This window comes from Penaeus japonicus, unplaced genomic scaffold (assembly GCF_977035675.1).
Source record: "Penaeus japonicus unplaced genomic scaffold, GWHDUDI00000001_assembly GWHDUDI00000003, whole genome shotgun sequence".
NCBI lineage: Eukaryota > Metazoa > Arthropoda > Malacostraca > Decapoda > Penaeidae > Penaeus > Penaeus japonicus.
In genome coordinates, this window is record NW_028234405.1 from 13675231 (window position 1) to 13692730 (window position 17500).

At 25.0% G+C, this 17500-nt stretch overlaps 2 protein-coding genes across 3 annotated transcripts in view; both read left to right on the forward strand.

Moving 5' to 3' along the window:
- The first annotated feature begins 543 nt into the window (after positions 1-543).
- LOC122257514 (uncharacterized) overlaps positions 544-17500 on the forward strand; it is a 26221-nt gene continuing 9264 nt past the window's right edge. Inside the window, exons 1-2 of one of the 2 annotated variants that reach the window (XM_043022824.2) lie at positions 544-957; positions 17491-17500. The exon at positions 17491-17500 is cut by the window's right edge and continues 102 nt beyond it. Coding sequence is in view for 1 of the 2 variants with exons in the window: in XM_043022825.2 (XP_042878759.1) it covers positions 1245-1247; positions 17491-17500 (13 nt within the window). In the remaining variant the exon portion in view is untranslated. Of the gene's footprint in view, positions 958-1085; positions 1248-17490 lie in introns of those variants that run through there. The other variant, XM_043022825.2, reaches the window with a different exon arrangement.
- LOC147472118 (uncharacterized) lies at positions 15424-16115 on the forward strand (the record flags this gene model as incomplete). The annotated part of the gene is made up of 2 exons (XM_086554005.1): positions 15424-15477; positions 16059-16115. Coding segments are annotated over 2 exons (111 nt in total), but the record flags the coding sequence as incomplete, so codon positions are not given.

Genomic DNA, 17500 nt, shown 5'->3' on the forward strand with positions numbered 1-17500 from the left:
CTACTCTAGTACCAATGCATCTTCTTTACACCTAATAATAAATCCCTCCATGTACCGCGTTCCTCCACGTGTGGGTCTCGCCGTATCAAAATAGGTGCCAAATACGCCTATATTCTTTATTAAAGTCATTTATATTGTCGTCTCTATATAGCTTGTGTATATATATTGCTACCCCCTACGCTTTCACACAATTCAAATTGGTGTTGTAAAGTTTCGACGCTTCTGAATGTCAAAGTATACACAAAAGGAAAGGTACTTTATTGGTACAAGTTGTTATGTAATGTTACCTTGTAAAATCTTCATCCGAATCCCACGTTAACAGCCTCGCGTTTCAAAATTATAACCTACACAACAAATTCCCCGGGCGCCTTTCACGCCCATTTCGAAACCTTGCCCGCGTCTCGAGCGGGAACCCATGTGAAAAGCCCCTTTAAATGTGGCCAGAGGTAGAGCTACAGGTGCACAGAAGATTGAATGAAGCGGTCGCGACAGGAAGCATGCAGGCTAGTAGAATGTTCAACCGAAGCAGGTTGAAAGCGGGATCGCAGTTGGCCGGCCTGCAGCAGGTCCCGCCTCCGCCTACACAGTAGAACCAATCATGTCTACGGTTCTATTGGTGTTGTGCCGGGAACCTTTTACTACTAAAAAGTAACTTCGGACAGTGTTTGTTGGCTAAATGGTGATACCGCGTGGGTTGGGTGTTCATTACCATAAGCTTTGTTCTCCCACGCCAATTGATCACACCGGTGGGTTCGCTATGTCTGAGGCTTCTCCCTGACCAAGGAACAGTTGAGAAACGAACTAATTAACCACGGGATTGAACTTCCCTCCTCTAGCGCAAGAAAAAGCGAATATGTGGAGCTTTATGAAAAACATGTCGCGCCTGTACAGCAATCTAAAGGGGATTTCTCATCTGACGAGGAAGACTTCCCTAATTCCCTTCCCATAGTCGACAAGGTCAGTTTCTCACCCTATCACCAACACCTCGTGTGGATACCGAAAGACCACAACACTCCATATCCTTCTTAAAGAAGGTCACAGAGAACACACAATCCTTATAATATCACAGTATAGAAAACTCTTTTAAAAAGCCCCCAGCAGAGGTTTCGCGCGGGAACACCTAGCTCTTCCCGCCCGAGAAACCCCTTCAGTCTGGTCCCTGACACACGTTTGAGCGGGCGGCTCTCTTCCATATTATTTTGTTCACGGTTTATGCTGAAGGCATCCCGCAAAGAAACAGTATCATGGTATGTTGTGAAGCGAAGAATTTGTGTAAGAGAAGCGCGTTTGATCGAATAAGGATTACGTTGGGATTCTTTTTTTATGCCCATTTACGAAATTTCAAAGTTTGAAACATCTTGAGCCGTTGCACGACCTCCTCTTGTGGCCACTCCTTAATCTTGTATATTTGCATTTCCTTTGTTTATTTTGCTTGAATGAAGCTTTTATCCTTGCTCCCATATTGGTTGTGTGTTTATTTGGGTTGATTGTCCTTATAAGGGTATATAATGTTTACAGTGTCTAGATGATAAAATAATAAACACAGCTCTGGACTAACTTTGTTCCATAGTTTTTAGCTGGATACATTGGACTTTAAAGTGACATCCAGGGAATTGGAGATTGCATTGTAATTAATGCATTTGTAGCATTTTGAAATAAGAGAACCTATGATATGGTAAGAGAAAGTGTATTACATTTTGATGAAATTTGGTGTTCCATGAATTATTAGGATGTTAGCCTAGGATGGTCATAAGTTTTTCATATTTTTGTTTTTAAATTTTCTTTCAAAATCTATTAGATAATTATAAATATCATGTTCAGCGGAACTGGGAGGACTATAATTAACATCATGTCATTAGTTCTGAGAATATGGTCATTTTAATAGGAGTTTGGTACAGACAAAAGATTCAAATACAGTGCAAATATGATTTGATGCTTTAAGAACTAAATTTGTTAGAATGTGTATAGTTATTTGGGTTTAATGTCTTTTTATCTTTATTACTCTACCAGTTATGGATTATGCTAATATCTTCCACACAACAAAATGTATCCAAATTATGTGATAGTGGATATTTGATTTCCAACTAACTTGCTCCCCCTCCTCCTCTTTTGTTAATCAATAAGGGTTAATGATTAGGATTTTGGTGTGTCATATTCGAGTTGGATCAATCTAATGTAACTAAATGAGCCTAGAGTGGAGGTATATTTAAATAACTTTACAAGACAAGAGGTGCATTGGATGCATATGGATCAAGTAGTGATTATGGATAGTTAATTGACATACATCATAAATTTTGCATTGTGAAGTTATACATTTTCAGGTAGATATATAAGTAGGTGAGTGCCTGTAAAAAATACCATTTCATCTTTTGAATTACAGTTTACGAACATGTGTGTGACATGTTAAAGTGTGTAGAAAAACATTTCTCGTTTTTTTTTTAATTCCCAATTGATTTTGATCGGTTAGAGATGGTATTTATACTTTTTAACTTTGTTCATTCCCAAAGTCCGTGGATGTGTACCAGCCTAATTTTGAAGCCAATTTTTGAACAGTGCACATCTTTTATGTAGTGTTTTTTCTAGTATTTCGATGCTTAGCCTCTTATGTTATTGCTTTTTTTTTTTTATAAATAGTGTGTGGAGTGCGATGTTTTTAGTGGATTTGTATATTTTATAAGTATTGTGCTTATAAGGTTTGTGGACGGTTGTGTATATAGTTGTCTAGTAATATGTTTAATAAAAGCTCGTTTGATAGATGACGCAATTTTTTTCCTCTTTAAATTTTTGATTGTAGTTCATTAAACTTAAGAAGTAGTACCAAGGTCTGTGAGTGAAATGGTGGTATTATTATTATGCATGCTATTCAAGGGGGTAAGGGAAAAGCTAAAAATTATGTGAGATTGGTGTAGTTGAGAATTTTTCTTGTATTATATTTATATCATAATTTGATTGTCTGACCAGGTGTTCTAAGTATCCTAAACATAAAAATGGGCTAATTTTCTGCACATGAAAAAAAAATTTAGGTAAGCTTAACTATAAGTTATAAATTAAAAGTTGTTCACAAATAGTATTGTTTTGAAAAAAAATTGCAAAGTTTCTTAGTGTATATTTCATATTTCTCACTGCTCATTTGTAGTAAAATATATTTAGTTACAAAAATTACCTTCCTACCTTTTTGTATATTTCAGCAGGGTTCATTGTATTTGGTGTATTTTTATTTTTTATTATATTATGCCCTGCTGACTTTGCCTAAAGATCTGTATAGAAGTTGAATCTTCATCTATTTTGCATCTATTCCATGAATTGAATAATAGATTAATGCATTATTTACATGTCCAGAAAATCTTTGCAAAACATTTATTAGAGCAAATATTAGGTAGGTAATTTATGCCTCTGTTATAATGTGCAGATATAATATCAGTTTGGGATGATATTTTGGACATACATGCAAGTCTACTAAAAAAGTTATTGGGTATACTTGACTAATTGCCTCATTTTATGCTGTGATGGAATTGTTAAATTTTACCTTTTGGCTTGAATAGATGCAGTTATCAATGATGTGGGTGCCATCCAGCTGTCTTTGGATTAGTGGGTTTTTTGTCCTTTGATTTAATTATGATCTTTTTTTTCCAAAGGAGTGATGTATTGTGATATACAAAGTGTTGAGTCAGTCTTTGGTAGTGCCTACCGAACATCATAGGGTAATGAAATTTGATAAAATAGTTTCCAATACTTTTAGTAGCATACTGATACTTATATTATCATAATGATGTCATTGACAGTGGTTGATGTAATAAATGTAGAATTTTTTACTCATATTCAAAGAATGGCATAAATGACCAGTTTTGTTTTTTTTGGATTTATTATTAATATAATCATGTGCCTATTAAATAAGAATTTATTGTATTCTGATGTTTATTATGGTAATATATGCTATAAGTAGATATGATTTATGTAACACATGACCTATGTATATAATTTATATGTCCATCAAGGTATTTGTATATATTTATATGTACATATTGGGTGTTGATAGGGTATGGGTATATGTATGGTGGTCTATGTATATATTTGATATGTTACATCTATGTATATATTTATTGTACGTCGTATGTATATATTTATATGTAATGTAATCTATGTATTATATTATATATAGTACATCGATTGTATATTTTTGATGATACATCTTATGTATATATGTTATATGTAAATCTATTGCTTATATATTTATATGTACATCTATGTATATATTTATATGTACATCTATGTATATATTTATATGTACATCTATGTATATATTTATATGTACATCTATGTATATATTTATATGTACATCTATGTATATATTTATATGTACATCTATGTATATATTTATATGTACATCTATGTTAGTTACATCTCCATGTATTTAGTTATATGTAATCTATGTATTGATGTTTTGTGTCATCTATGGTGTTGTATTTGTACTTCTTTGTTATGATTAATGTGGTATTCATTAGGTTATTGATGTATATGGTACATCTATGGATATCTTTTTTTGTTGAATCTCGTTTGTTATATTTATATGTATATATTTATATGTACTCTTTTGTATAATTTTATATGATATCATACTATGTATATATTTATATGTACTAGATAGTGGATATATTTATATGTACATCTATGGATATATTTATATGTACATCTATGGATATATTTATATGTACATCTATGGATATATTTATATGTACATCTATGGATATATTTATATGTACATCTATGGATATATTTATATGTACATCTATGGATATATTTATATGTACATATATGGATATATTTATATGTACATATATGGATATATTTATATGTACATATATGTATATACAAATTTTACCTCCCTGACCAAGACTTGAACCCGCGCCGTAAGATTGACAGGTACGGTGGTGAAAACCTGATCGGTCATTTTACTCGATGACCCAGCTATAAAAGTAATTGTCCTAACCAGACGCCTTATGGAGTACGTCACTGGAAAGTTACCTATTTGCTAATTAGCAGTAGCAGGGATTAGCGAACTTTTAAAGGTTTTTACGGACAATTCCCACCGCGTGCTGCAGACTTAAGACAATCGGAAGTATATAATCAAAACATTCAAGATCCCAAAGTCTAGGGTATTTACCGACGGTTTATAAAAATATGAGAAAGATGGTAGTATTCGCCGCGCAGTACTATTGTAACGCATTAATTTGGATTTACAAATTTTGAACCTCCCTGACCGGGACTTGAACCACGCATAACGTAAGATTGACAGGTGACGTATTGAGTGATGGTGTAAAGAGTCCGTAGTACGGTATAGGTTATGAAGAGTGAGCTATTGGTACTCTATACAGACATTATATACATATTTCTACATATATAATTATACTTATTATATATAATTCGTATATATTAATAATATATATATACCTAATATATATAATATATATAAGATATATATAATCATATATATAATTAGTATATATAACTATATATATAACTAGATATAATATATATTAATATAAATTAATATATATCACTAATGATATATAATATATATATAGTATATATTTAATATATATATATATATATAATAGATATAATATATATAATATGTATAATAATCTAATATATAATATATATATAGAATCGATATTTATTAATATACGTATAAGTAATATATATATATAATATATAATATATATATATTGTATAATATAATGATGTATATAATATATTTATATAGATAATATATATAATTATGATATTATAATATATATATTAATTATATAATATATATTTATAATTTATATAGTATAATATTATAATTTTATTATCATATATAATTTATATATTATATAATAGATACTATATATCATATATATGATATATTATATCATATAATATATGATAATATATATTTGATATATATAATATATATATATAATATATATATATATATATATATATATGATACTAACTATATATATATATAATATTGTAATGATATATATATAATATATATATAAATATTATTATGATAATATAATAATATATATATATATGGATATATAAGATATATATATTATATAATAAATTTATAGTTATATACTTAATATATAATATATCTATTATATATTATATATATATATAATAATAATTTGGTATTATATATATATATATATATATATATATATATAATATATATTAGATATATTTTTAAATGTATATATATACATATATGAAATATATAATATATATATATATATATATTATTTATATATAAACTAGATATATATATATATATTATATATATTTATATATTATATTTGTATATATATATAATCATATATATTTATATATATATATATAACTCTATTCATATATATATATATATATATATATATTCTAATATTAAATATATTATATAATTATGTATAGTATATCATATACATGTAGATTATAATATGTATATATTATAATACATATATATTATATATATGTTTATATATATATACATATAGATTATATTATGTATATATATTTAGAGCATATATATTATATTAGATGTATATATATATACATATATATTATATATATGTATATATGAGAAATTTATTATTAAGATATATATATTATATATATGTATATATATACGTATATCTATATATATTATATAGTATAGTGATATTTATATATATGTATATATATCTTTATTATTATATATATATATAGATTATTATACATAGATATATATATTTTTTAAAATAGATATATCTATATATATATATGTATATATAGGTATATATATATATTATAGATATATTATATATAGATTATATATATATATATATTTGAATGTTATATATAGATAATATTTATATATATATTATTATTTTTTAAAAAAATATATGATTATTTATATATAGATATATATTAAATATATGTACTATATAATATATTATTATTATATATATATATGATATATATATATATATATGATATATATATATATTAGATTATATATATATATATATATATATTATGATATATATATAATCTCTATGATATATTATTTTTATATATACTTATAGATATGATATATATATATATATAATATAGATATATATATAATTATATTTATATATATTTAAGATATATATGATATTATATATCATATATAATATATAATATTATAATATATTATATTAGATATATATATATATAAATATATATATATAATAATATATATATTAATATATTATATATATATATATTTATTTATAAATTATTTTATATATATAATTATTATATATATATAGATAATATATAATATTATATATTTTATATATAATATATATATATATAATATAATATATATATAATATATAATATATATATATAAATAAATAATATATATATATTTATATATTATATATAATTATATTATATTATATAATATATATATATATAATATATTCTATCCTACTGTAACTATCTAATATATATATATATATTTATATATTTATATATATATATATATATAATATATATATATATCTATATTTTATATATAATATATATATAAATATAATTTTATATATATATATAATTATATATATATATAATATTATCTATATAATATATTTATATACGCGATAATTATATAGAGATATATAATTATTTTATATATAATATTATATATATATATAATTATATATATATATTAATATATATATATATATATATAATCTATATATTTATATAATATATATATATTATGTCTGTAAAATAACAGAATTAAAACATAATAAATATGGTATGTCTATCTAAATGAATGTCTCTATATCTTAATGAAAACACACAATGAAATATCATATAAATGTAATGTATATCAAATCTGTATTACAAAAATAAGACAGTATAAAAACAAATCAATCTGTCTTAAATCAGACATAAACTAAAAATTAAAAAAAATAGCAACACTAAAATTCATTCTACAAACACATTACCATACTCCAAAAATTCATTTATCAAACTATGTCATAATACAAACATAAGTTTGTAACAAACTAAATATGTTAAAAAACTTAATGTATATATCACTTTCTAGTATATCTATCATTAATAATCTATATATTAATTAAAATATAGGATATATATGTCTGTATAATATATAATGTAATATAATATGTACAGTCTATAGTACTTACTTAATATAAATATGTACTGTATATATATCAGTATTATAAAAACAATTTAATGTAAAAAAGATAACTACATATATAAATTACTTTTTTTTGTGTAAAGGCTTTTGGTATATAGTATATAAAATAATAAAAATAAGAAAGTTTCACTATAACGAAATTCACTTAATTATAAGTATATAAATAAAATATCTCATTATGAATTCTATAAATATAAAATTTTATATATAACTCCACGACACATTATGTACACACACACACACACACTCACAATCAAAATACATACACATCACAACAATCTTACATAAACACACACAATAATATCTTACAATAACTCACTAATACCAGACACAAAATATATCAGTCATACTATCGAAAATATCTTCATAAACTCTAATAAATGTCTGTATAAAACACCTCTCAAACCAGACTATTCAAAAACACACTAACTAAGTATGATCAACATCACATATCATATGGACTGTAACAATATAACAATGTCAGACTCTCTCTCACAAATTCATTTACAAAAATAAAATGCTTTCTCTATACAATAAATCAAAATACATAATATAATATCTATCTCCAACACACACCTACACCATAACACACACACTCTACCCACCCTCCACTCCAAACACACAAACTCACCACCACCAACCCACTCAAACACAACACACCCCACCAACAATATAAATATACCAACAACTCACTCCCACTCCAAACCTCAACTCTATCACAAAAACAAAAACTACAACACAAACAAATAAATCCATCCCTAAAATCAATCTATAAACCTCCCAATATCACACACTACATCACTTCACACTCTACCAACCCTCCTATAATCAATCACCCAACCTATCAAAAATCTCCATACATCAATATTAACATATCCCAACCTCACTATATCTAAAAATCCCCTACATCAAAAACTCTCTATCATACACTACCACCCAAAACTCAAAACACTCCCTCCCTCCCACACACACTCTACCACCAAAAACACACACACCCAACCTCTCTCTCATCACAATCACATAAAAATAAAATAACTAACAACCTCCCACAAACTCAATCCAACCAACCATCACACAAACAATCACCCTCCCCTCACACAATACCTCCCCACACTCAACAACCACTCACTCACACACCCACCCATATCACTCACACTCAATAAAAAGACTCTAACTCACCACTCATTCATACACCACAAACACACACATACATACCGCACATACTCACTCATAACCATTCACTAAACAAACCAGACATACACACACCCACACAGACATTCTCACAATCTCACACACAACATACACACCACAACGACGCAACACACATACTATACGACACTCACACAAACATACTACACACACCACATACTTCACACATACACACATACATACACTCTGTACAACCACACAACATACACACTAACCTCACACCATACTCTCATAAACACTATACATACCACACACAAACACACATACATACACACACACACACACACTCAATACTTACACCACACACACACTCACACACAAATACGTATACACACACACACACAATTTAATACAATACAAAATCACCCACATACATACACAAACACACACATACATACACAACACTCTCACATACATCTCACCACACACTACATACATACACCACACACTACTTTCAACAATATATAACTGTTCATAACTCACATTCATACTTTATCACTCACACCTATAATTTCAATCTCTCAAAAAAATGTCTAAAACTATATCATACTTCAAAAAAAAAAAAAATATGTAATGTATATCTCAATAACAAATCTTTTCAGAACTCTCACAACTAAAATAAAAGTAAGAATCAAATCATATTACACTATAATGTCATTATAAATATCTCAATCACTCAATGTATTAAAAAAAATAAAACAGACAGGACACACTAACTCAAACATACTTTAAAACTATACTAACTGTATGTAAATATCTCTAAAAATCAACATTAAATCTAACTATATATCTATATATAAAATATATTCATATATAAAAAAATATATTAATATACAACTAAAAATAGTATGTATATTTCATATAAATCTTGAAAATATACACTATACAAAATAATAAATACATAAACATTCTAAATATATATTCAAACAAACAAAAATATATAGAAATCAATCATACTGATAAAAATATTCATATTCATATAAATCCTCGTATATAGATATATATTATGTATATATATCAAGTAAAAAACCTCTATACTCACATCCTAACTACACTAAATTCATAAAACTCAAAAATTCATAAATAAATCTCATCCTTTTAACCATATAATCAAATCAAAACAATATATAACTCACATAAATATCTATAAAAATTCATATATATTATATATATATATATAAAAACTATATCTACATATATATATAAATATACTATAAAAAAAGAAAATTATCATATAAAATATATAATATATATAGAAATATATCCTATATATATATATCTATATATTCATATATTTTATATAAAAATATATTATATCATATCATATATATATCTCAAATATAAAAATTCATATTATATATATAAATATATATATATATTCATATATATCTCAATAACTATAAACCAATATAAAAAAATATATATAAAAATATTCAAATAATATATAATAAAATTTTATATATATTCATATATAAATTAATAATATATATATTATTATATATTCATATATATATATAACATGTATAATCATAATAAATCTAAATGTATATTCCAAATATATAATATATATTACATATTCATACTATATAAAATCCGATATTCAAAATCTATTATAATATATTCATATATAAATATATTCATATTCATAATAATATATATATATATATATATATATATATAGATATATATATATATATATATTTATTATATTAACTAAAATTATTATAAAATAAACTATTATTTATATATATAATAAATATAATATATAATAATCAATATATATTAATTATATATATATATATTCCATATATATTTTATTTAATATTATAAAATATTAATATATAAATATTATTATATAAAAAATATACATATATAATCTATAAATTCATATAAAAATAAATATATATATATATAATATTATAAATATATATAATATATATATATTAAATAAAATATAATAAAAAAATATAATAAATAATATATATATATATTATATATTAATATAATAAAATATATAATAAAAATCTATATATTTTAAATAAATCAATAAATATATATCTAGAATATAATATATATATATAAAATATAATAAAAACATTTTTTAAAAATAATAATTAATATTTAAAAAATAATATCTAATAGAACAAAATTTATAAAATATATAATATGTTGAATATTTATAAATATATTATAAAAATATAAAATATTATATATTATAATATATATATATATAATATTTTATTAATAATATATAAATAGATAAATTTATATATAATATATATATAATGAATATTATATATATAAAATATTTAAATATTTATATATAATATATTATGAATATTTTATATTATTATAATATATATATGAATATAAAAATATATATTATATATAAATAATATAAATATATTTATAATATTTATATATAATAAAAATATATAATTTATTATAAATTTAAATATAAATATAAAAAAATAATATTTATATATATATATATAAAAATTTAATATTTATATAATATATAATATTAAATATATAATATTTATATATATATATATAAAAAATATATGCTATATATATAATATATAAATTTTAAAATAAATATATATATATATATAATAATATATATCAATAATATATTATATATATATTAATAAATATAAAATATTATTTAATATAATATAAATATATATATATATATCTATAATAATATTTATATAACTATTAAAAATAATAAAATTAATATATATAAATATTAATATATATTATATATATATAAATATATATAAATATATAATTTTATATTTAATATAATAATAATATATATATAATATATAGAATATATAAATATATTTATAAATATATAATTAATATAAAAAAATAAATTTATATATTAATAATATATAAAAAAAATATAATAAATATTTTATATATATATATATAATAATTATATATATAAAAAATTAAAAATATATAATATATATATATGTATATATATAATATATACAATAAATATATATATAAAAATAATATAATATACTATATAATATATATTGATATTATTTTAGATTAATATATAAATAAATATTGAATATATATATATAAATTAATATATATAAATATTAAAAATATATATAATAAAAAATATATATATATATATATAAATATAATATATAATATGAATAATTATATATAATTATATATAATATATATATATATAATTTATATATAAAATATATATATATATAAGATAAAAAAAATATAAATATAAAATAATATAAAAAAATATATATAAATAAATTATATATATTAAATAATATATAAATTCAATAAATATCTATTTATAATATAATATAAAATAAATATTAATATATTATATATTATAAATATATATATAAAATATATATATAATATAAATTACAAATTTTAAAATCAAATATAAAAATATCACTAAAAACCAGATATTTTAAATAATATTATATATATATAAATATAAATATATTATATATGAATATATATATATATATAATTATATAATAATATCAATTATATATATATATATAATATAGAGATATATAAATATATATGAATATATATATTATATATTAGATAAATATAAATATTAATATTATTAAATTATATATGAAATATATATATATAATATTAAATTAATAAATATATATAAATATAATATGAATATAATATGTATATATATATGAATATATATAAAAAAATATAATATGCAATATATAATTATTAAATATAGAATATATATATAAAAATAATATGAATATATATTTATATATAAAAATGAATATTATGTATATATAATGAATATATATTTAAAATATATTTGAAATATATATTCTATATATTTTGAATATATATAAAAATGAAAATATATAATATATATGATATATATATATGAATATATAAATAATATAACATATATATGAATATATAAATATGATATGAATATATATATATAATAGAATATTATAATATATGAAAATATATATAAAGAAAAAAATATATATATATATATACAATATATATAATAATAATAATTATTGAATAAATAAATATAACATGAATATTATATATATTCTGAATTAAATATATATAATATATATATAATAATATATATATATATGAAATAAAATATATATATTTTATGAATATCTATATATATAAGAATATATATATAGTATAAATATGAATATATATAGTATATATAATATGAAATAATATATATATCTAAATATATATATATATATATATGAATATATATATATAGTGAATATGATAAATATATATAAGAATATATAAATATAAATAGAATATATTATAAATATATTAATAAATATCTAAATATATATAAAAATAATATATAATGAATATAAGATATATATATATGAATATATAATATAATATAATGAATATATATAAATTATATTATGAATATATTATATATATATATATGAATATATAAATATTATATATATAATATGAAAATAATATATAAATATAATCTCTATATAACAATAGGGGGGGGGCAAAAAACCCAAACACACACTCAAAACTCACGACTTACTCAAAAACACACTACTGAACCTCTTCAAAACAATCACATATATATATATTACAAAATATAAACTAAACGACATCACATCTATCTCACTATCTCACATCCTAAATCAATTAAAAACATTTCCACTCAATATAGCTCAAATTCACACTTCCACAACAAACACAGTACACACTCAAACTCACAAACTAACAGCCACAATACACCTATTAAGACTATCTATTCACCACACTATAAAACATAACACTAAATATAACTCTATAAAAAACTTACACCACTATCTCAAACACTCATTCCAAACACGAAATTCTCAACTCTAAAAATAATCTCTCTAAATAACTAAAACTATAAATCTCATAAAAAAACCACTATCACAATCTCACAAATATCCTCTCACAATAACTAAATCAAATCTTGCAACACACTATACTCACTCATCTCACTCAAACACATACTCATAAAACAAACATCAAATATACAACTCACTCTATATAAAACTAAACGAAACTCACATTCAAATCACACATCCTACATAACACACATCAACATCATCTCAACACAAACTAAAACACTCACCAAATCTCAACGATCACTATCTAATAACTTCAAAACCTACACACAAAAAATATGCCATCTATAAAATATAAACTCATCAACACAATATAAAAATCACATCATAAATCTAAAATCATATGCAATCAACTATATTAAAACTCACTCAAAAACACACACTATATCTAAATAATCAACTATAAATCTCAATCCACCAACACACCACAAACTTCCACACACACTCACACACAATCCAACTCACACTAACACACAGCAAACTATCCTCACACCAACTCACATCCACACACACACAAACACACATCATCCACACACAACCACACACACAGCCCCCACACTACAAACACTCACACTCAATCCACCTTCACACTACACACTCACCCATCCACACTCACACCCACTCACTCAAACACATCCACTCTCACACTCACACTCACATCCACACAAACACACACATACTCACTCACACACACACTCACACATCACCTCATCCACTACTCACACACCACTCACCTTCCCCACACACCAAACACTCTCCATCCCTCTCACACACACTCACACACTCACACTCACACCACACACACACACCACATCCACACACACAAACACACATCACACAAACACACATCCACACACACAAACACACGATCCACACACACACATCCACACACACACATTCACACACACACACACTTACTCCAAAACACACACACACACACTTCCACACACACACGACAAATCCACACACACCCACACAGCCACACACACACACATCCACACACACACAACATGCCTCACACACACACCATCCACACACACACACACATCCACAAACACATCCACACACACATCACACACATCTGCACACACGACCCACTCACACACAACACACACACAGCCAAACACACACAGCTCACTCTACACACACACCACACACACGACAACTCACACATCCCACACACACACACAAACACACCATCCACTCACCATACCAAACACACACACAATCCACACACTCAAACACCACTTCACATCCACACACACACACACTCTGCCAAACACACACACACACACACAGCCACACACACACCATCCACACACACACACAAACACCACACACTCACACACACTCACCACACAGCCTCTAACTCCACACTCACAACACCATCCACACACACACTCACACACACACACTCCCCACTTCACCACACACACACACGACAAGCCACTCACACCACACTCACTCCCTCACACAAACACAGCACACATTCCACACACACACACACTAACATCTAACAACTCCATCACACAATTCATCACACACTCACACACACACACATCCACTAAGACACACAAACACACACACTCAACTCACACACACACTAACACACACACACTCACACTCACACACAACACACTCACAAAACACACACACACACAAACACACACACACACACCACACACACACACACACACAAACACACAGCAAGCCTCTCAATCTCAAACACACACAAATCCACACACACACACACACATCCACACAAAAACACACACACCACCCCACACACAACACAAAACACAGCCACACACACTCACACACACACACACAACACACACTATCCACACACAACACACACACCACACGAACCACACAACACACAACACACACACACCCAACACACACACACACACACAAACACAAACCTCACACAAACACAACACAAACCCCGACACACACACACACACACACACAAACAACCACACACACACACACACACACGACACACACACAACTCAAACATACATTCCACACTACACAAACACACTCACACACACACACACACACACACACTCAAACACACAAACACCAAACACACCTCATCCCACACACACCCACAATCCACACACACCCATACACACACACCACAACACACACACACACCACCCTCTACACACACACCACACACACACACACACACATCACAAATCCACACCACCACCCACACACACACACACCCATACAAACCCTCCCACACACACACACACTACCCACATCACACACCCCACACACACACACAACACACACCACACACAAAACACCCACACCACACACCACAAACTGACTCACACCCACACTCACCCACACCCTCACACACCCACCCCCCCACACACACACTCTCCCCACAACACACACACCCATACCCACACACAAACAACCAACACACCACAACACACACACCCACACCCAACACACACACCTCCACCCACACCACACACAAAAACCACACACACACACCACACTCACCCTCAACTCACTCTCACACACACAGCACACACACATCACACACTAACACACAAAGTACTAAGATCTAAAATATCACACACTGCACCACCGATTCTCCCCAACTCACACGCAAAACACCATCCAACATAGCCTATGTTCCAATCACACATAATAACATTGCTTTTTATTGCATTCCCACCAAGAGATCTCATTAGTTATCTGTCTTAATGGCTGCCTGTCAGCTATACTACATTTTTTTGGTGTATTTTTTATTAGTATATACCTACATAGAGGAAATTCAAAGAATATTTTGATCATGCTGATGGCTATAAAATGGGGGATTGATTATTGACTGGAAGAGTGAGATTCTATTAGAGTGTGATTATTAATTTTTAATTTTTGGTGTAGTATAGTATACTGAGTGACACATAATTGGAGCACATAGATATTTACATACATTAAGTTAGGGATTGTTTTCTCAGTGATTTGTATGGAGTCTGGCCTATAGTTACTGTTTTTTATCATCAATTTATTTTTGAATTAATGTTCATTTAAACTGCATAGACCACAGTGTATAATTCTTCATTTCTTTCACAGGCATCATCAG